The sequence below is a fragment of the Leptodactylus fuscus genome, chromosome 1, assembly GCF_031893055.1.
Source record: "Leptodactylus fuscus isolate aLepFus1 chromosome 1, aLepFus1.hap2, whole genome shotgun sequence".
In the NCBI taxonomy this organism is placed as follows: domain Eukaryota; kingdom Metazoa; phylum Chordata; class Amphibia; order Anura; family Leptodactylidae; genus Leptodactylus; species Leptodactylus fuscus.
In genome coordinates this window covers 14,864,084-14,887,612 of record NC_134265.1, presented here as the reverse complement: position 1 = coordinate 14,887,612, position 23,529 = coordinate 14,864,084, and the positions used below count along the sequence as shown (strand labels likewise).

Sequence of the window (23,529 nt, the reverse complement as noted above, 5' to 3'; positions counted from 1 at the left end):
TACATTTTATTTATATAGCGCTAACATATTCCGCAGCACTGTACAATCTGTAGGGTTCAAGTTCAGACAGATACATAACAAAGAACGTCATTTCACACAATGGGACTGAGGGCCCTGCTCACAAGAGCTTACAATCTATGAGGTAGAGGGGGGGAACACAAGAGGTAGCAGGGGCGGTATTGCTTATACAGAGGTCAGACAATTTTGTAATAGAGGTTACAGTCATTACACAAACAAAACTGTATGAGCCGTCACTAGTGGTGTCCTGTAACGTGGATGGAGCTTGGACCTATAAAGTTATCCTGAGATGACATCATATCATGTGGGGTAATGTGGGAGCGGGGACAGAGGAAGGTTAAATTTTGGGGATTCTAATTATAGTACGGAAGGGTTTACGTTAGAAATTGTGATAGGCTTGTCTGAAAAGATGCGTCTTTAGTTTACATTTGAAACTGTAGAAATTGGGAGTTAATCTGATTGTCCGGGGTAGAGCATTCCAGAGAAGTGGTGCAGCTCGGGAGAAGTCTTGTATACAAGCGGGGGAGGTTCTGATAATAGAGGATGTAAGTGTTAGGTCATTGAATGAGCGGAGAGCACGGGTTGGGCGGTAGACAGAGATGAGGGAGGAAATGTAGGGAGGTGCAGCATTATGGAGAGCCTTGTGGATGAGGGTGATAAGTATATATGGTATTCTATAATGAATAGGCAGCCAATGTAGGGACTGGCACAGACCAGAGGCATCGCTGTAGCGTCTAGCCTGATAGATGAGCCTGGCCGCTGCATTCAGAATAGATTGTAGAGGGGAGAGTTTAGTGAGGGGAAGACCGATTAGTAAGGAGTTACAGTAGTGAAGGCGAGAATGAATCAGAGAGACAATAAGTGTCTTTAGTGTATCTCTGGTAAGGAAAGGGTGTATTCTGGAGATGTTTTTGAGGTGGAGGTGACATGAACGTGCGAGTGATTCAATATGAGGGGTCAATGAAAGGTCTGCGTCAAACATGACCCCGAGGCAGCGGGTCTGCTGCCTCGTAGTTATAGCAAGGCCTGAGACTGCAATGGATATATCAGCGGCAGCTCTATTAGATGGTGGAAACAATAGTAGTAGTAGTAGGCCTATCACAATTTCTAACGTAAACCCTTCCGCACTATAATTAGAATCCCCAAATTTTAACCTTCCTCTGTCCCCGCTCCCACATTTCCCTACATGATATGATGCCTTTTCAGCCTAACTTTTTGTCCTAGCTCCATCCACATGTTAAAGGACACCACTCGTGACGGCTCATAAAGTTTTGTTTGTGTAATGACTGTAACCTCTATTACAAAATTGTCTGAATACTGTATAAGCAATGCCGCCCCTGCTACCTCTTGTGTCACCCCCTCTACCTCATAGATTGTAAGCTCTTGTGAGCAGGGCCCTCAGTCCCATTGTGTGAAATGACGTTCTTTGTTATGTATCTGTCTGTACTTGAACCCTACAGATTGTACAGTGCTGCGGAATATGTTGGCGCTATATAAATAAAATGTATTATTATTATTATTAGTAGTAGTTCAGTCTTAGAGAGATTTAGTTTCAGATAGAGCGAGGACATGACCTTTTTGAATGAAAACCCCCGCTGACACTCTTTAATGCTTCCCATTGTATCAGGAGAGGTGTCTTGTCATGTATGTGATGATGATAAAAGTCTGTAATGGCTTTTGAAGGTTGAGGATAAGAGTCCAATTCCTCACCTCTAGACTGATCAGGGATCAAAAAGTAAAGATGGAGCTTGGTCAGACCACTCTGAAGGATCTATATTAGTACGAGGGTCCCATGTGAGCAAATGGTGATTGATAAGGAAGTAGTCTAATCTACTGTGTGTGTTGTGGACTTGTGAAAAATTGGTGTAGTCTCTCCCCTGGGGATGAAAGGTCCACCAGACCGACGAGGAATCCATTATTACATTATAGTGTTCAGCCTTCTTGCCATGATCATTAACCTTTCAGCAAACTTAGCTAAGGCACAGAGAAAGGAGTTTGGGGAGAATGAAATTAGGGATTGTGAATATTTTAATATGGATAGGTATTTTTATTATTAAGTATCTACCCTGTGCATCAGAGCACTGGGACATGACCATGGCTTGGAGGGGTTTAGGTAAGCCAACACTAACTCTCTTTGATTTACTGTCAGGGTTGGAGCTGTGGAGCCAGCGAGGGAAATATCTGGTTACTATCGCGGGAACATGGACTTTTTAAAGTAGGTTTCCTGTAGTAGTAGGATGTCAACCCTTAGCTTGTGAATGTGGTAGAATATCCGGGTCCTCTTCTGCGGCACGTTGAAAACTGTACTGTTCAAGGAGCACAACTGAAGTCTGGCCATTCTTATGCAGGAAGATAATACCTGTAAAAGAGAAGAGAAAAAACGAATAGGGCATCAGAAAGAGGGGAGGAAGTGGAGGGAAAGGAAGAGGAGGGAGAAGAGAGGCGGGAGGTTAGGTAGTCAAGGCAGTTAGTAGTTCCTCTAACCCTAGGACGTAACTCAGGGGAAGGGTGAAAGCTAAGGTGTTCTATGAACAAACCTTAAGGACAGGGATGTCCAAGTCAATATGTTTCTATTACACCAAACTTGTTATCTAGAAAAAAAAATGCTGATGACGGGCGTTCTCTGACAGAGGCGTTGCTTATCGGTTATGTACTCGAGCTCTATGATTTAGTGACGTTACAATGCGGCTCCTTATCATGAATGGAGTCTGATTGTTGTAATAAAATATGAAAACTCAAAGAAAGTTGTTAGAGTTTTCAGTTATCTTACCCCAGGACCGACCAGGTAGATTGCATAGTCAGACATTACAGATACACGAGTTATACTTCTGTGTGTCCGGACAGAGCTCTGCGAAGTTCTGCCCAGAATCAGTTTATTTTATAGTGGTCAGAATACAGGAACATTTGTTAGCGTAGGAAGTAGTTCTTACCCAATAGATTGTATAGTCTGTTATCACCGGTATTAAAAAGACAGAGAATACAGATACTTATTGATAAGCATCCGGTCAGATCTGTAAAGATCCACCCAGAATCAGTTTTTTTTTAGGTTTAATCAAAGTTTATTGAAGGGTTTTTGAATAAAAGGATGGGGGGGGGGAAACAAGGAAGGAAACCAAACAAAAGATAACAAAGGGAGGCTCACAGGCCTCACAATTACAGACGCCAATCGGGGACCCCCCGATCGGCCAGGCATGGCTTATCATAAAACATCTGGATGAAACTCAAGAACAATGCAACACGTAAGACGACAAAAGGAAGAATAGGCGGGGGGGGGGGGCGACGACGACGACATAACGACACAGACAAAGAGACAAAGACAGGGAACACCAGAGGGAAAGACAGTGAAAGGTAGGGAAAGGCCAGGGCAGATGAAGTTAAAAGAAAGAGGTAGAAAAAGCGGAAGAGTCTTGAAACACATCCCAGGGCTGCCAAGTACTGTCAAATCTGGAGGAGTCGGGAGAGTCCTCCGCAACCAGGGCCTCCATCCTCCTAATAAGGAGAAGCTCCTGCAAAAATTCCAGCACAGAGGGCGAAGTAGTACTGCGCCAATGCCTGGGGATGACAGTCCTGGTGGCCGTAAGAAAGTGCCGCAAGAGGTCCTTTTTAATCGCAGAAATCTTACTAGGAAGAACCGAGAGGAGAGCCACCTGAGAAGATGAAACAACAGAACAATCACACACTTTATAATACAGGGAACAGACCGCGTCCCAGAAGGGTCTAATGACGTCACAGTCCCACCAGATATGAAGCATAGTGCCCTTCTCGGTACCACAGCGCCAACACCAATCAGAAACAGCCGGATAGATCCTGTGAAGAAGGTCTAGACACCTGTATCAACGGGTTAGAATTTTAAAGTTTCTCTCCTGCGCAGTAAAGGGCAGGGCCATTTTATGGGTCAGTGTGAAGGATGTATTCCAATCGGAAGACGATAGACTAGAGGCGAGTTCAGAGTTCCCTGACCCCACATAAGGAGGAAGCCCAGGAGTTGCATCCTCGAGGAGGACATCATATAACAAGGAAAGAGCGCACGGGGTAGGGTCTGGACGCAAGAGAGTGGACTCCAGGGTGGACAGGGGAGAAGAAAGAAGGGGCAGAAGTGAATACTTCCTAAGGAAGGAAGTCAACTGGCCATATTCCAACCAAGAAAGGCGTAGGTCTGGGTGGGATGAGCAGAGATGAGCAAACGGGGGAAGAGGAGGGTCCCCGGCAACCTGACGGAGAAGGACGTCGTCACCCCTACGCCAACAAAGGAATCTATCCACTGAGCAGCCCGGGGGGAACATAGGGTTATCAAAAAGAGGCGACAAAGGTCCGGTACACGAGCCAGTCTCCCATTGGAACACACCAGATCCCAGGTCCTAAGAAAGTGAAGGGACAGAACCGAATGTCCCGAGGATTGAGGGCGAAAGTGGGGCAGGATCCATGGAAGCAAGTGGAGCGAAGGCGAGATAACATCGGACTCGGAGGCAACCCATTGTTTATCGCCGCTCCGATAACGCCAGTCGAAAAGTCTGAGCAGCACCGTCGAACGGTAATACAAGTGGACATCCAGGAAGCCCACCCCCCCGTGATGAACACGATGAGTGAGCGTACGGTGGCTGAGTCTGCTTCGCGCCCTACCCCAAGCAAAGTTCCCAAACAAGGATCAAAGCCGGGCGAGGAAAGTATGTGGAAGAGGAATGGGAAGGGTCTGAAACAAATACAGGAACCGCGGGAGCATGTCCATCTTGAGGACGTGGATGCAGCCAAACCAAGAAAGAACTCAAGCACCATACGCCCGCAACTCAGAAGTAACTTTCTCGAGGAGCGGGAGGTAGTTAAGTCGAAACAAGTGAGAGGGGTCAGGGGGAATGTGGATACCGAGATACCTAAAGAAAGCTGCCTGCTAACAGAAAGGAAACTCGCGCGCCAGCTGGGCAGCCTCCACGGGCATTAAGGGCCTTGCTCTTGGAAAGGTTCTCCTTGAAATTACTAAGAAGGCCAAAGCGCGAGAACTCACGCAAAACAGCAGGGAAGGGCACCTGTGGCTGAGTAATATATAGAAGGAGGTCATCTGCGTACAAAGCCGATTTGACTATATGAGCCCATCTGGACACCATGCATGTCCGGGCACCGCCGAATCACCACCGCCAGATGCTCCATAACTAGAGCATATAGCAGGGGCAACAAGGGACAGCCTTGACGGGTGCCGTTCCGCACCCATCAGGGCTGCGGAACGGCACCAGACAGAGCCCCATTGGCCCTCACCCACGCCGAGACGTCGCCATAAAGGGAGAAAACTTTATCAAGGAAGAAAGAACCTATTCCAACCTGGCGTAAGGTCTCTCGAAGAAAGCCCCAGTGTACCCGATCGAACGCCTTTTCGGCGTCCACTAAGAGAAGACACATGGGGGTGCCCAAAGCACGAGCTGAAGAGATAGCCAGAACTGTCTTTCAAACGTTATCACGTGCTTCGCGGCCGCGAATAAAGCCAACCTGGTCAGTGTGGACCAGAGCCGGCATGAAGGGAGAAAGACGGTCAGCAAGCAGTTTGGCGAACAACTTAACATCGACATTAATCAGGGAAATAGGCCGATAGCTGGATGAGCACGTGGGCAGCCCATGCAGTTCCCGTAAGGACAGGGAGGGGAGTGTCAGACACGTACAGTCATGGCCAAAAGTTTTGAGAATGACACAAATATTATATTTTCACATGATTTGCTGCCCTCTGGTTTTTATGTGTGTTTTTCAGATGTTTTTATCACATACAGAAATAGAATTGCAATCATATTCTGAGTAATAAAAGCTTATATTGACAGTTAGAATGAGTTAATACAGCAAGTCAATATTTGTAGTGTTGACCCTTCTTCTTCAGGACCTCTGCAATTCTCCCTGGCATGCTCTCAATCATTTTCTGGACCAAATCCTGACTGATAGCCGTCCATTCTTGCAGAATCAATGCTTGCATTTTGTCAGAATTTGTAGGTTTTTGTTTGTCCACCCGTCTCTTGATGATTGACCACAAGTTCTCAATAAGATTAAGATCTGGGGAGTTTCCAGGCCATGGACCCAAAATCTTTCTGTTTTGTTCCCTGAGCCATTTAGTTATCACCTTTGCTTTATGGCAAGGTGCTCCATCATGCTGGAAAAGGCATTGTTGATCGCCAAACTGCTCTTGGACGGTTGGGAGAAGTTGATCTTGGAGGACATTCTGGTACCATTCTTTATTCATGGCTGTGTTTTTAGGCAAGACTGTGAGAGCGGCGATTCCCTTGGCTGAGAAGCAACCCCACACATGAATGGTTTCAGGATGCTTTACAGTTGGCATGAGACAAGACTGGTGGTAGCGCTCACCTCGTCTTCTCCCAATAAGCTGTTTTCCAGATGTCCCAAACAATCGAAAAGGGGATTCATCAGAGAAAATGACTTTACCCCAGTCCTCAGCAGTCCACTCCCTGTACCTTTTGCAGAATATTAGCCTGTCCCTGATGTTTTTTTCTGGAGCGAAGTGGCTTCTTTGCTGCTCTCCTTGAGACCAGGCCTTGCTCCAAGATTCTCCGCCTCACAGTGCGTGCAGATGCACTCACACCTGCCTGCTGCCATTCCTGAGCAAGCTCTGCACTGCTGGTAGCCCTATCCCGCAGCTGAAACACTTTTAAGAGATGGTCCTGGTGCTTGCTGATCTTTCTTGGGCGCCCTGGAGCCTTTTTGCCAACAATGGAACCTCTCTCCTTGAAGTTCTTGATGATGCGATAGATTGTTGACTGAGGTGCAATCTTTCTAGCTGCGATACTCTTCCCTGTTAGGCCATTTTTGTGCAGTGCAATGATGACTGCATGTGTTTCTTTAGAGATAACCATGGTTGACAGAAGAGAAACAATGATGCCAAGCACCAGCCTCCTTTTAAAGTGTCCAGTGGTGTCATTCTTACTTAATCATGACAGATTGATCTCCAGCCCTGTCCTCATCAACACCCACACCTGTGTTAATGGAGCAATCACTGAAACGATGTTAGCTGGTCCTTTTAAGGCAGGGCTGTAATGATGTTGAAATGTGTTTTGGGGGATAAAGTTCATTTTCTAGGCAAATATTGACTTTGCAAGTAATTGCTGTTAAGCTGATCACTGTTTATAACATTCTGGAGTATATGCAAATTGTCATTAGAACAACTGAAGCAGTAGACTTTGTAAAAATTAATATTTGTATCATTCTCAAAACTTTTGGCCATGACTGTAGTACGGAAGGGTTTACGTTGGGGATGAAGATGCATCAGCACCAGAGGCTGCCTCGAACAACTGATCTGTGCGGGATCTGGGTGTCGGACCCCACTGATGTGATAATGAGGACAAGTCACCAATATCAGAAATGTCCCCAGTCCAGGAAACTGCTTTAGGCTAAGGACCCATGTAGTAGGCTGCAGTAAAAAAGTGTTACGGGAAGAACTGCGGCAGTAATGCATTGCTGCTTCCATTATACCTATAGGGAAAACTCTTGATGTCTCCAAAGATATACATGACATTCTGCAATTTCCAAAACCGCAAAATACACCTATTTTTCACAACTCCACAACACTCACAGTGGATTAGACTACTTCCTTATCAATCACCATTTGCTCACATGGTACCCTCATATTAAAATACATTCTTCCGAGTGGTCTCACCAAGCTCCATCTTTCCTTGACAATCCCCGATCAGTCTAGAGGTGAGGAATTGGACTCTTAACCTTCAAAACAACCCAGCATGTACAGCAGTGATATCACAAGCCATTACAGACTTTTATCATCATCACCACGTACATGACAGGACCCCTCTCCCAATACAATGGAAAGCATTAAAGAGTGTCATCGGGGAGTTTCATTCAACAAGGTGACATCTTACTCAGATACAAACACCTGAATCCTCCCATAAACATAACAGGGAGTCACAAACACTGGAGGACCTACTGGAGCCAGATGCAAAGTGAAAGGCCGTGTAGACACGAAACATTAAGTACACAAATGTAGTAAAAGGTTCCAAAAAGGACACAGGGAAGTCCCTGTCCCATCCTGACACTATAGCTTAATCTTTATGAGACTACTACCGAAATATCTAGTCTTCGGGGCCTCCAATCAGATTTACAACTGCCAGAGATACAAAACAGAATCAATGATTATGTGTGAATTCTCAGATGTTTAACAAGCTGTGATTTTGTGGTAAAACACTTCCCACATTCTGGGCATGAATATGGCTTCTCTCCTGTGTGAATTCTCTGATGTAAAACAAGACATGATTTGCGAGAAAAATATTTCCCACATTCTGGGCATAAATATGGCTTCTCTCCTGTGTGAGATTTTTGATGGTGAAAAAGACTTAATTTGCGAATAAAACATTTCCCACATTCTGAGCAAGAATATGACTTCTCCCCTGTGTGAATTTTCTGATGTGTAACAAGACTTGATTTCTGATTAAAACATTTCCCACATTCTGGGCATGAATATGGCTTCTCTCCCGTGTGAGTTTTTTGATGTTCAATAAGATGTGATTTCTGAGTAAAACATTTCCCACATTCTGGGCATGAGTATGGCTTCTCCCCTGTGTGAATTCTTTGATGTGCTACAAGATATGATTTCCAGGTAAAACATTTCCCACATTCTGGGCATGAATATGGCTTCTTTTCTTTGTGAATTCTCTGGGCTGATGGAACATCTAAGGTAATGTCATGTTCTTCATATGGATCTTGTGTGATACCCTGATCCTTTGCTTTATAATCTGTAGATATCAGATGCCCCTCTGAGCTCCTGGTACAGTCATCTGACAAGAAGAAAACTGATGTTACTTTTATTTGAATAACATAGTCTTACAAGTATATTCCCCACTGAGCTGTCGCTGCCTGAGACGCTTCAGACCGTGTTATGTAGTAGACAGGCAGCAAACTATGGCAACACGACCTACTTCATTAGTATTCACTGGGCCGAGCTGGCGGTCATTGATAGTAAATAGTAATGAAGCGGGGCAGGAGACGCCACCACTGTTCTAAGTCACTGAAGAGGTGAACACAATCCATGGCTGCTTACATATGGCCACTTATGTGGAATAATACTGTAGGATGCCATAAATCTTACTGTATTACACCCCATACACACCACAGATTCTCAGCCCAAAGTCACCGCAGATCTGCTGTCCCATACAGTATGTAGTATGCGTCTGTGGAGTCACAAGGAAGCCGGGACTCCTAGCGTCATAGATCACTAAGATACGGGGAGTCCTGGTGTGTGGACAGAGTTCGGGCCGGGAAACGTGACTGATGTACAGACCAGATTTTCTAGTCCAGATTCCATAATGTGATTGGGGTCTAAGGTGAGGCTTACACAGTGAATTCAGAAGAAGGTTTCCAAATCAGCCCCCGAATCTCCATCAGATTCCTTACTGGCCAGGCGGGATTTTCCACCTCCCATTTATTTCCATAGAGCTCTGAGGTGGAATCTGCCTGAAGATCGAGCAGGAGGATTATTATTACCAGTAGCTGAAATAATCTGCTATATAATTCTGGTAAATTCTTTCCCTTCACGAGGACTGACAGCCGGGGATGAGGAAATTCGACTCGTTCACATAGATGTCAGGTCCTTCAATTATATTCTATACTACATTTATTCCCCCCTATAGCGGTATCACATTTATATTCATGTATTATTAGTATTTTATCTGAATCGGGGAACAACAAATAGTCTAAACAATGTCTGACTAGAATCAGTGACCCTTCTGTGCTTTATATAGTGGTGACTCCTCACCTGGGCGGGTCCCTGTAGGAATGTCCTCCTCACACTCCTCATCACCACTCACATAGGGATCTTCCTGTATTCTCATAGATATAGCATTAATGTCGCTCACATCTTTATCCTGATGGAAAATCTGTGAAACAAATAATGTAAAAGTCACCGGACAAATGGGGAAGTCACAGAGAATGTTCTAGATCATTAATCCGCATGAAGATGAAAGATGTCCTGACAGTAGCTGCAGGTCTGTGAGAAGCCGGAGAAACATATTAGATGGCGGCTCAATGACACCGCCCATGTATATAACCATATAATACTGCTGGATACAACAAGACTGACCACAAGGACTTCACAGCCCGTCTACACATCATAGGGAATATCTCCATCTACCTGATCATCATGTGGAAGAAGAGGACTGGGACATCTCTCCGGTGTTGTCCTCTTACTGGATCTACCTGTAGGAAACACAGACAGGGACTGAATTTATTCTGTACATACAAATAATGGAAGTCCATGTGTATATAGTCATGTCTATTACCTGCTGATGTGAGGGGCTGGTGGTCCTCCATCATCACCTCCTTGTACAGATCCTTGTGTCCTTCTAAATACTCCCACTCCTCCATGGAGAAATAGACAGCGACATCCTGACACCTTATAGGAACCTGACAACACAATGATACAGTCATCACCCCGACCCCTCCAGTTACTGTATAATGTCCCAGCATTCCCAGCAGTGTCACCTCTCCAGTCAGCAGCTCCAGCATCTTGTTGGTGACTTCTAGGATCTTCTGTCCATTGATCTGCTTCAAAGGGTGAGGTGGAGGCCCCGGAAATGGGCTCAGGGTTCCTCTCCATCCATCAAATACAAGGGTTTGACAGCGCCCACTAGAGGTCTTCTTCACTACTGTGTAATCCTGGTTATGGGGAGACACATTAATAAATCTCACTACATACATGTCCAGAGTCTGTCACCTCTCCAGTCCTATCATCTGTTATTGCTATAGATAAGAATGATGTCATGATGACATCATCAGAATCTCTCACCTCTCCAGTAAGCTGGTAGATGATCTCTAGGGTGAGATTTAATAGACTTTCCGCCATCTTGTTCCTGTCTCTTTCCATCCTTGATGGGACAATCAGGAATATTCTCTTCTATAGAAGATACTGAGAGGATTCTATATTGTAGGAACCTGAATGGAGAGAAGATGAGACAATGGAAATAAAATACAATAACTGGAGATAACAATGTGATAGTGATGAGATATTTGGGTGTAGATGATGTTTGGTCTCTTTGTAGACATTGGACATGAGGTGAATAGTTGGTCACTGGTTATATGATGTACAGACTGGAATCACCGCTACAACTAATGTCATTACAGTAATGTAGAAAGGATATAAAGGGGTCAGTGGTGCTCGGGGGGATTTGACAAGTGTTTTTGGCTTTTTTAGCACTCATGTTCTGTGTGGCATAGATGCGTCTTTATAAAATCCAATGTTTTGGGCCAAAGTAAGGCTGACAATAGAGTGGTATAAAGTGAAAGGGGTTTATAGGATGTTTTTATGGCCTATCATCATCATGCACTTCTAATGAGGCAAGGTGAGGCCACAGCCTCAGTCGGCACTTCGGAGGGGGCGGCAGCCATGGCAATTTTACCTTTTTTTTTTTTCTTAAACTAGCGCAGGATAAGGACACTCTGAAACAACCCAAGCAGTCCCTCTTCTGCGCTGGTTTAGACCTCAGCGTCTCAGCGCAGGTGGCGTCATCACACCTCCTACGCTGAGACGCAGATGTCTTATTGCTGGTTGAAGAGGCGGCGGCAGTGGGAGGAGCGGCGAGGTTGGTGAGTGACATACCTTTTTTTCTTGTTTTATAATAGGCTGTTACCTGCTAGAGTATCATACCATATCATTACCATATAGGCCCAAAGCCTGTGCTAGCAGTACCATACAAGCACGAAGCCTGTGCTAGTAGTAACAGCCTGTATGGTACTGCTAGCACAGGCTTAGGGCCTATAGTTGATATCTCAGATCACATGATGTCTGGGACATTATTATACAGGCCCGAAGCCTGCTAGGATTAAAGGGGTATTCCCACGTCGCATACTTACCCATCTTCGTTCCTCTAAAATCTTCTGTCTTCCGGCTTTGTCTCGTCATTGGTGGGCGGGGTCACATATGCAAAGCCAAGCGGCGAGATGCCGCCGGCCCTGCATGCGCGCTCATACACCAGTCTAGCCTTCACAGACCCGACACCCTGCGGGTCTGTATTAGCATTGTGAAGGCTAGACTGGTGTATGAGCTTGCACGCAGGGCCGGCGGCATCTCGCCGCTTGGCTTTGCATATGTGACCCCGGAGCGGAACAGCATCGCTTCTGCCGCTGCTGGCTTCATGCAGGGCAGAAGCATAGCGATGTGCCTGTGCCGGCGTCTAACAGTCCCCAGCATCCGCCTATTACAGCGGATGCCGGGGAGTTAGATGCCGGCACAGGTGAAGCCAGCAACATCGCTATGCTTCTGCCCTGCATGAAGACAGCAGCGGCAGAAGCGATGCTGTTATTCCGCTCCTCCGCCCCCCCCCCCCCCCTGCCCCGGAATAGCAGCATCGCTTCTGCCGCTGCTGGCTTCATGCAGGGCAGAAGCATAGCGATGTTGCTGGCTTCACCTGTCCCCCAAAAGGTAAACTACCCCCCCTCCAGGCTCATCCCGTGTACTTAGCCCCTCCTCCCTCCCCCCTGAGAGCAGGCAGACACATCACTTGACTCAGATCAGGGCTGTGGCCACAAAAAAATGAATAAAGTGAGATAGTGGCCAAACAAAGAAGTTTTGCTGAAGCAATGTATTTAGGAAAAGTCTTACATTCACATTTACAAGCAGTATAGATAGGATCCTTGTGACGGGACAACCCCTTTAATATCAGATCCCAGAGAGGTGAGTAAAACTGTTTATTATGTTCCCTCACCTCCGAACAGTACTCGCTCATCTCTAAACTACATCACTCCCTCCCCCTACTCACATACAGTCCCATGTAACTACATCACTCCCTCCCCCTCCTCACATACAGTCCCATGTAACTACATCACTCCCTCCCCCTCCTCACATACAGTCCCATGTAACTACATCACTCCCTCCCCCTCCTCACATACAGTCCCATGTAACTACATCACTCCCTCCCCCTCCTCACATACAGTCCCATGTAACTACATCACTCCCTCCCCCTCCTCACATACAGTCCCATGTAACTACATCCCTCCCTCCCCCTCCTCACATACAGTCCCATGTAACTACATCACTCCCTCCCCCTCCTCACATACAGTCCCATGTAACTACATCACTCCCTCCCCCTCCTCACATACAGTCCCATGTAACTACATCACTCCCTCCCCCTCCTCACATACAGTCCCATGTAACTACATCACTCCCTCCCCCTCCTCACATACAGTCCCATGTAACTACATCACTCCCTCCCCCTCCTCACATACAGTCCCATGTAACTACATCCCTCCCCCTCCTCACATACAGTCCCATGTAACTACATCCCTCCCTCCCCCTCCTCACATACAGTCCCATGTAACTACATCCCTCCCTCCCCCTCCTCACATACAGTCCCATGTAAGTACATCACTCCCTCCCCCTCCTCACATACAGTCCCATGTAACTACATCACTCCCTCCCCCTCCTCACATACAGTCCCATGTAACTACATCACTCCCTCCCCCTCCTCACATACAGTCCCATGTAACTACATCACTCCCTCCCCCTCCTCACATACAGTCCCATGTAACTACATCACTCCCTCCCCCCTCACATACAGTCCCATGTAACTACATCACTCCCTCCCCCTCCTCACATACAGTCCCATGTAACTACATCACTCCCTCTCCCTCCTCACATACAGTCCCATGTAACTACATCCCTCCCTCCCCCTCCTCACATACAGTCCCATGTAATACAATCCTGTCTCTCCTCTTCCATCCTCCATTACCACCAGACACCTCACTGCTTTCTCTTCTCCATCTCCATGTGCTCGGCTCCGCCTTCCTCTATACAGCACAGAGCAGGGATGGCCGAGACCCCGCCCACCTCGGAGAGGCCACGCCCCTTCCTGTGACATCACAACTAGTCACATGTAGAGAACACGCTCGTCACCACCGAGGAGAGAAAGGCTGAGGAGTAAGTGGAAGGGGCTTACATGGGACTGTATGTGAGGAGGGGGAGGGAGTGATGTAGTTACATGGGACTGTATGTGAGGAGGGGGAGGGAGTGATGTAGTTACATGGGACTGTATGTGAGGAGGGGGGAGGGAGTGATGTAGTTACATGGGACTGTATGTGAGGAGGGGGAGGGAGTGATGTAGTTACATGGGACTGTATGTGAGGAGGGGGAGGGAGTGATGTAGTTACATGGGACTGTATGTGAGGAGGGGGAGGGAGTGATGTAGTTACATGGGACTGTATGTGAGGAGGGGGGAGGGAGTGATGTAGTTACATGGGACTGTATGTGAGGAGGGGGAGGGAGTGATGTAGTTACATGGGACTGTATGTGAGGAGGGGGAGGGAGTGATGTAGTTACATGGGACTGTATGTGAGGAGGGGGAGGGAGTGATGTAGTTACATGGGACTGTATGTGAGGAGGGGGGAGGGAGTGATGTAGTTACATGGGACTGTATGTGAGGAGGGGGAGGGAGTGATGTAGTTACATGGGACTGTATGTGAGGAGGGGAGGGAGTGATGTAGTTACATGGGACTGTATGTGAGGAGGGAGTGATGTAGTTACATGGGACTGTATGTGAGGAGGGGGAGAGAGTGATGTAGTTACATGGGACTGTATGTGAGGAGGGGAGGGAGTGATGTAGTTACATGGGACTGTATGTGAGGAGGGGGAGGGAGTGATGTAGTTACATGGGACTGTATGTGAGGAGGGGGAGGGAGTGATGTAGTTACATGGGACTGTATGTGAGGAGGGGGAGGGAGTGATGTAGTTACATGGGACTGTATGTGAGGAGGGGGAGGGGAGTGATGTAGTTACATGGGACTGTATGTGAGGAGGGGAGGGAGTGATGTAGTTACATGGGACTGTATGTGAGGAGGGGGAGGGAGTGATGTAGTTACATGGGACTGTATGTGAGGAGGGGGAGGGAGTGATGTAGTTACATGGGACTGTATGTGAGGAGGGGGAGGGAGTGATGTAGTTACATGGGACTGTATGTGAGGAGGGGGAGGGGAGTGATGTAGTTACATGGGACTGTATGTGAGGAGGGGGAGGGAGTGATGTAGTTACATGGGACTGTATGTGAGGAGGGGGAGGGAGGGATGTAGTTACATGGGACTGTATGTGAGGAGGGGGAGGGAGTGATGTAGTTACATGGGACTGTATGTGAGGAGGGGGAGGGAGTGATGTAGTTACATGGGACTGTATGTGAGGAGGGGGAGGGAGTGATGTAGTTACATGGGACTGTATGTGAGGAGGGGGAGGGAGTGATGTAGTTACATGGGACTGTATGTGAGGAGGGGGAGGGAGTGATGTATTACATGGGACTGTATGTGAGGAGGGGGAGGGAGTGATGTAGTTACATGGGACTGTATGTGAGGAGGGGGAGGGAGTGATGTAGTTACATGGGACTGTATGTGAGGAGGGGGAGGGAGTGATGTAGTTACATGGGACTGTATGTGAGGAGGGGGAGGGAGTGATGTATTTACATTGGACTGTATGTGAGGAGGGGGAGGGAGTGATGTATTACATGGGACTGTATGTGAGGAGGGGGAGGGAGTGATGTAGTTACATGGGACTGTATGTGAGGAGGGGAGGGAGTGATGTAGTTACATGGGACTGTATGTGAGGGGGGGGAGGGAGTGATGTAGTTACATGGGACTGTATGTGAGGAGGGGGAGGGAGTGATGTAGTTACATGGGACTGTATGTGAGGAGGGAGTGATGTAGTTACATGGGACTGTATGTGAGGAGGGGGAGGGAGTGATGTAGTTACATGGGACTGTATGTGAGGAGGGGGAGGGAGTGATGTAGTTACATGGGACTGTATGTGAGGAGGGGGAGGGAGTGATGTAGTTACATGGGACTGTATGTGAGGAGGGGGAGGGAGTGATGTAGTTACATGGGACTGTATGTGACGAGGGGAGGGAGTGATGTAGTTACATGGGACTGTATGTGCTGAGGGGGAGGGAGTGATGTAGTTACATGGGACTGTATGTGAGGAGGGGGAGGGAGTGATGTAGTTACATGGGACTGTATGTGAGGAGGGGGAGGGAGTGATGTAGTTACATGGGACTGTATGTGAGGAGGGGGAGGGAGTGATGTAGTTACATGGGACTGTATGTGAGGAGGGGGGAGTGATGTAGTTACATGGGACTGTATGTGAGGAGGGGGATGAAGCACTAGGAGCATATTCACACTAGACACTTCCCTCCTGGTTTCTCATATTCTGGGGGTACAGACCAGGGCTCTTGTTCTGTGGCTTTTCTTCCTTTAGGGGGCAGTCAGGGGTCTGTAGTTATTTTGTGGTCTCTCCTGAGGTTTATGTTACACGAGGGGTTAATAGTTTAGTCAGCGACTACTAAAGGGGTTTCCAGGTAAATAAACCCTCCTGAATACAGCACAACATGGGGCCTGTAATAGAAGAAATCTTTCCTGGCTTCTCCCTCTGTGCAGTAAAGCTGCCCCAGTCCGGGCCTCTCCGCACTCCCTCTTGTCTCCCATCATATAGGAACCACTAGCTGAGGACGCCCACCATTATGGCCAGTAATTGGCTAAATGGGGGTCTCTAAGCCTTTCCTGTGTGTCAGGAGAGATCAGGAAGTGGGAAATAGCGAGGACTCGGGCAGAGTCAGACCCGGAGTGTCAGGGGTCGCTGATAGGTGGGGGCTGTGTCTTATATTTGGGCTCCATATTGACCTATTTTAGGTAAGGGGTTCTCTGGAGAGACTTTCAGCTCTTAATTCCCCAACTTCTATTTCAGATGAACCAGAGGATTCTGAGCTGTCCCAACCCCCTCCCCCCTCGTGTTCTCTCCTAGTTACCTGTGCTGGGGGGCTGATGTCACGTAACCATAGGAGAGGAGGGTGGAGAGGGGATTCGGGGGTCGGGTGCTGGTTCCAGTCACATGACCCAAGGCCAAAACCCCCTGGCTGACCTTATACCGCACTATTGTCAGCATTACTTTGGCCCAAAATGTTTCATAAAGACTCATCCTAAGCCGCATAGAACATGAGTGCTAAAAAAGCCAAAAACACTTGTCACATCCCCCGAGCACCCCCAACCCCTTTATATCCGTTCTACATTACTGTAATGACATTAGTTGTAGCGGTGATTCCAGTCTGTACATCATATAACCAGTGACCAACTATTCACCTCATGTCCAATGTCTACAAAGAGACCAAACATCATCTACACCCAAATATCTCATCACTATCACATTGTTATCTCCAGTTATTGTATTTTATTTCCATTGTCTCATCTTCTCTCCATTCAGGTTCCTACAATATAGAATCCTCTCAGTATCTTCTATAGAAGAGAATATTCCTGATTGTCCCATCAAGGATGGAAAGAGACAGGAACAAGATGGCGGAAAGTCTATTAAATCTCACCCTAGAGATCATCTACCAGCTTACTGGAGAGGTGAGAGATTCTGATGATGTCATCATGACATCATTCTTATCTATAGCAATAACAGATGATAGGACTGGAGAGGTGATGGGCTCTGGACATGTATGTAGTGAGATTTATTAATGTGTCTCCCCATAACCAGGATTACACAGTAGTGAAGAAGACCTCTAGTGGGCGCTGTCAGGCTCCTGTGTATGAAGGATTTGGAGCAACCCTGAGCCCAATCCCGGGGCCTCCACCTCGCCCTCTGATACAGGAGGAGATCAATGGACAGAAGATCCTAGAACTCACCAACAAGATGCTGGAGCTGCTGACTGGAGAGGTGACACTGCTGGGAATGCTGGGACATTATACAGTAACTGGAGGGGTCGGGGTGATGACTGTATCATTGTGTTGTCAGGTTCCTATAAGGTGTCAGGATGTCGCTGTCTATTTCTCCATGGAGGAGTGGGAGTATTTAGAAGGACACAAGGATCTGTACAAGGAGGTGATGATGGAGGACCACCAGCCCCTCACATCAGCAGGTAATAGACATGACTATATACACATGGACTTCCATTATTTGTATGTACAGAATGAATTCAGTCCCTGTCTGTGTTTCCTACAGGTAGATCCAGTAAGAGGACAACACCGGAGAGATGTCCCAGTCCTCTTCTTCCACAGGATGGTCAGGTAGATGGAGATATTCCCTATGATGTGTAGACGGGCTGTGAAGTCCTTGTGGTCAGTCTTGTTGTTTCCAGCAGTATTATATGGTTATATACATGGGCGGTGTCATTGAGCCGCCATCTAATATGTTTCTCCGGCTTCTCACAGACCTGCAGCTACTGTCAGGACATCTTTCATCTTCATGCGGATTAATGATCTAGAACATTCTCTGTGACTTCCCCATTTGTCCGGTGACTTTTACATTATTTGTTTCCCAGATTTTCCATCAGGATAAAGATGTGAGCGACATTAATGCTATATCTATGAGAATACAGGAAGATCCCTATGTGAGTGGTGATGAGGAGTGTGAGGAGGACATTCCTACAGGGAACCGCCCAGGTGAGGAGTCACCACTATATAAAGCACAGAAGGGTCACTGATTCTAGTCAGACATTGTTTAGACTATTTGTTGTTCCCAGAGTCAGATAAAATACTAATAATACATTGTCAGAGTTGTCATTTATCTTTCCCCAGGACTGACCAGGTAGACCGTATAATCAGACATTACAGACAGATACACAAGTTATACTTCTGTGTGTCTGGACAGAGCTCTGCAAAGTTCCGCCCAGAATCGGTTTATTTTATAGTGGTCACAATACAGAAACATCCAATCAGATTATGGCAAATCACATGACCTCCTAAAATGGTAATTTAGCCAAAAATACATTATTAATATTGGGGGCTTTCCACTAAGTCTGGTTTCTATCATTGCTCCCACACTCCCTCTTCCTTATCTCTTTTACAGCCAGTTGTACTGAAAATGATAAACGTTGACAGCTCTTTCCTGATTTCCATGTAAACTAAAAGTACAAACAACAACAACTGAACATCTGGTATCTCGTTGCATCATAATCTGGCTAACTAACAAGTACAAAGGTTTAGATGTGGGTTAGAAATGGATACTACAGACAAAATGGCTGCCTGAACATGAGACAGACATAAAACCATATCATAGGAAATACATAACCCAGAACCACTCTAACAACATGAATATAAATGTGATACCGCTATAGGGGGGAATAAATGTAGTATAGAATATAATGGAAGGACCTCACATCTATGAACGAGGCAAATTTCCTCATCCCTGGCTGTCAGTCCTCGTGAAGGGAAAGAATTTACCAGAATTATATAGCAGATTATTTCAGCTACTGGTAATAATAATCCTCCTGCTCGATCTTCAGGCAGATTCCACCTCAGAGCTCTATGGAAATAAATGGGAGGTGGAAAATCCCGCCTGGCCAGTAAGGAATCTGATGGAGATTCGGGGGCTGATTTGAAAAAATTCTTCTTCTGAATTCACTGTGTAAGCCTCACCTTAGACCCCAATCACATTATGGAATCTGGACTAGAAAATCTGGTCTGTACATCAGTCACATTTCCCAGCCCGAACTCTGTCCACACACCAGGACTCCCCGTATCTTAGTGATCTATGACGCTAGGAGTCCCGGCTTCCTTGTGACTCCACAGACGCATACTACATACTGTATGGGACAGCAGATCTGCGGTGACTTTGGGCTGGGAATCTGTTGTGTGTATGAGGTGTAATACAGTAAGATTTATGGCATCCTACAGTATTATTCCACATAAGTGGCCATATTTAAGCAGCCATGGATTTTGTTCACCACTACAGTGACCTAGAGCAGTGGTGGCATCTCCTGCCCCGCTTCATTACTATTCACTATCACTGACCTCTGTCTCGGCACAGAGAATACTAATGAAGTAGGCCGCGCTGCCATCATTTGCTGCCTGTGCTACTGACTTCAATTCTTAGCACGGTCTGAAGCGTCTCAGGTAGCGGCAGCTCAGTGCGGAATAGATTTGTAAGGTTATGTTATTCCAAAATTGTAACATCAGTTTTCTTCTTGTCAGATGACTGTACCAGGAGTTCACAGAGACATCTGATATCTACAGATTATAAAGCAGAGGATCATGGGATCACACAAGATCCATATGAAGAACATGACATTACCTTAGATGTTCCCTCAGCCCAGAGAATTTACAAAAGAGAGAAGCCATATTCATGCCTGGAATGTACGAAATGTTTTACCTTTAAATCCGACCTTGTTAAACATCAAAGAATTCACACTAGGGAGAAGCCATATTCATGCTCAGAATGTGGGAAATGTTTTACTTACAAAACAAGGCTTATTGAACATCAAAGAAGTCACACTGGGGAGAAGCCATATTCATGCCAAGAATGTGGGAAATATTTTTCTCTGAAACAAAGTCTTGTTAAACATCAAAGAATTCACACAGGGGAGAAGCAATATTTATGTGCAGAATGTGGGAAATGTTGTACTACAAAATCAGATCTTATTAAACATCAAAGAATTCACACTGGGGAGAAGCCATATTCATGCCCAGAATGTGGGAAATGTTTTACACAGAAATCAAATCTTGTTGTACATCAAAGAAGTCACACTGGGGAGAAGCCATATTCATGCCCAGAATGTGGGAAATGTTTTACTGATAAATCAAATCTTGTTGCACATCAAAGAAGTCACACTGGGGAGAAGCCATATTCATGCCCAGAATGTGGGAAATGTTTTACTGATAAATCATATCTTGTTATACATCAAAGAACTCACACTGGGGAGAAGCCATATTCATGCCCAGAATGTAGGAAATGTTTTACTTACAAAACAAAGCTTATTGAACATCAAAGAACTCACACTGGGGAGAAGCCATATTCATGCCAAGAATGTGGGAAATGTTTTTCTCTGAAACAAAGTCTTGTTGAACATCAAAGCATTCACTCAGGGGAGAAGCCCTTGTCCAGGCCCCCATAATCTCCCGCTTAGACTACTGCAACACCCTTCTCCATGGACTTCCAGCTAACACCCTCACCCCCTCCAGTCCACCTTCAACTGCGCTACTTGCTTAATTCACCTCACCCCCTGATCTATCTTCATCGGCTGCTCCCCTCTGCTAGTCCCTCCACTGGCTACCTATAGCCCAGCGAATTGAGTTCAAGCTATTAACATTCAAAGCCATCCACAACCTGGCCCCTCCATATATCTCTGAACTAATCTCCCGCTACCTGCCCATACGTAACCTCAGATCCTCCAACGACCTCCTACTCCGCTCTGCTGTCATCTGCTCCTCACTCAACCGTCTCCAAGATTTCTCTCATGCATCCCCCATTCTCTGGAACTCCTTACCAAGACACATACAGTCCTATGAAAAAGTTTGGCCACCCCTATTAATTAATCATTTTTAGTTCTGAGTATTTTGGTGTTTGCAGTAGCCATGTCAGTCTGATCTATCTAATAACTGATGGACACAGTAATATTTCAGGATTGAAATGAGGTTTATTGTACTAACAGAAAATGTGCGATATGCATTAAACTGAAATTTGACCGGTGCTAAAGTATGGACACCTCAACAGAAAAGTGACATTAATATTTAGTAGATCCTCCTTTTGCCTCTAGTCGCTTCCTGTAGCTTTTAATCAGTTCCTGGATGAAGGGATTTTGGACCATTCCTCTTTACAAAACAATTCAAGTTCAGTTCAGTTTGATGGTTGCCGAGCATGGACAGCCCGCTCTCAAATCATCCCACAGATGTTCAATGATATTCAGGTCTTGGGACTGGGATGGCCATTCCAGAATATTGTAATTGTTCCTCTGCATGAATGCCTGAGTCGATTTGGAGCGGTGTTTTGGATCATTGTCTTGCTGAAATATCCATCCCCGACGTAACTTCAACTTCGTCACTGATTCTTGAACATTATTCTCAAGAATCTGCTAATACTGAGTGGAATCCATGCGACCCTCAACTTTAACAGGACTCCCGGTGCCGTGATTGGCCACACAGCCCCAAAGCATGATGGAACCTCCACCAAATTTTACAGTGGGTAGCAAGTGTTTTTCTTGGAATGCTTTTTTTTTTTTTGGACGCCATGCATAACGCCTTTTTCTATGACCAAACAACTCAATCTTTGTTTCATCAGTCCACAGGACCTTCTTCCAAAATGAAGCTGGCTTGTCCAAATGTGCTTTTGCATACCTCAAGCGACTCTGTTTGTGGCGTGCTTGCAGAAATGGCTTCTTTCTCATCACTCTCCCATACAGCTTCTCCTTGTGCAAAGTGCGCTGTATTGTTGACCGATGCACAGTGACACCATCTGCAGCAAGATGATGCTGCAGCTCTTTGGAGGTGGTCTGTGGATTGCCCTTGACGGTTCTCACCATTCTTCTGCTCTGCCTTTCTGATATTTTTCTTGGCCTGCCACTTCTGGGCTTAACAAGAACTGTCCCTGTGGTCTTCCATTTCATTACTATGTTCCTCACAGTGGAAACTGACAGGTTAAATCTCTGAGACAACTTTTTGTATCCTTCCCCTGAACAACTATGTTGAACAATCTTTGTTTTCGGATCATTTGAGAGTTGTTTTGAGTAGCCCATGATGTCCATGATCTTCAGAGGAGATTCAAATAGGAGAACAACTTGCAATTGGCCGCCTTAAATACCTTTTCTCATGATTGGATACATCTGGCTATGAAGTTCAAAGCTCAGTGAGGTTACAAAACCAATTGTGTGCTTCAGTAAGTCAGTAAAAAGTAGTTAGGAGGATTCAAAGCAATAAAATGATAAGGGGACCAAAATTTTTGCATTGGTCAAATTGTGGTTTAATGCATATTGCACATTTTCTGTTAGTACAATAAACCTCATTTCAATCCTGAAATATTACTGTGTCCATCAGTTATTAGATATATCAGACTGACATGGCAAACACCAAAATATTTACAACTAAAAATGATTAAGATTAATAGGGGGGCCCCAAACTTTTTCATAGGACTGTAAGACTGACCCCCACAATCACAGGCTTCAAGAAGGCCCTGAAGACTCCCCTATTCAGGAAGGCCTACAACCTCCAATAACACTATCACCGCACCGCCATCTGTACAGTCTCCCCCTCTCCTTCTGTCTCTATCCCCCTACCCTCATAAATTGTTATCCCTTGTGGGCAGGGCCCTCTACCCCACTGTTCCAGTCGATCATTGTTAGTATTATATCTACCTGTATATTTTGTGTATTGTATGTAACCCCCACATGTATTAATGATACTACAGTATATAAACAATAATAATAATAAAGCCATATTCATGCCCAGAATGTGGGAAATGTTTTACTACAAAATCAGAACTTCTGAGACTTCTAAACATCTGAGAACTCACACATAATTGTTGATCATATTCTGTATCTCTGGCAGTTGTAAATCTGATTGGGGTCCCTGAAGATCGTAGATATTTGGGTAGTAGTCTTGGAAAGATTAAGCTATAGTGTCAGGTTGGGACAGGGACCACCCGTTGTCCTTTATGGAACCTTTTTGTGCATTTGCGTACTTAATATTTGGTGTCTACACGGCCTTTCACTTTGCATCTGGCTCCAGTAGGTCCTCCAGTGTTTGTGAATCCCTGTTATGTTTATGGGAGGATTCAGATGTTTGTATGTG

General features: G+C 46.0%; 3 protein-coding genes across 3 annotated transcripts in view; 1 reads left to right on the top strand and 2 right to left on the bottom strand.

Moving 5' to 3' along the window:
* Window positions 1-21,447, top strand: part of LOC142189310 (uncharacterized) — a 33,622-nt gene extending 12,175 nt beyond the window's left edge. The window contains 2 exon segments of the mRNA XM_075262139.1: window positions 4,367-4,849; window positions 19,950-21,447. Coding sequence (XP_075118240.1) covers window positions 4,367-4,849; window positions 19,950-20,861 — 1,395 coding nt within the window. The 3' untranslated portion in view covers window positions 20,862-21,447.
* The window catches only part of LOC142189903 (uncharacterized), a 490,808-nt gene that overhangs the window by 301,202 nt on the left and 166,077 nt on the right, over window positions 1-23,529 (bottom strand). The gene's annotated exons all lie outside the window — the stretch shown is intronic.
* LOC142190597 (gastrula zinc finger protein XlCGF66.1-like) lies at window positions 9,764-10,935 on the bottom strand. Its single transcript, XM_075262303.1, has 4 exons — window positions 10,793-10,935; window positions 10,489-10,662; window positions 10,287-10,410; window positions 9,764-10,203 (listed from the first exon to the last, which is right to left on the bottom strand). Exons 1-4 carry the CDS (start codon window positions 10,868-10,870, stop codon window positions 10,109-10,111), a joined length of 471 nt encoding a protein of 156 aa, XP_075118404.1. The 5' UTR covers window positions 10,871-10,935; the 3' UTR covers window positions 9,764-10,108.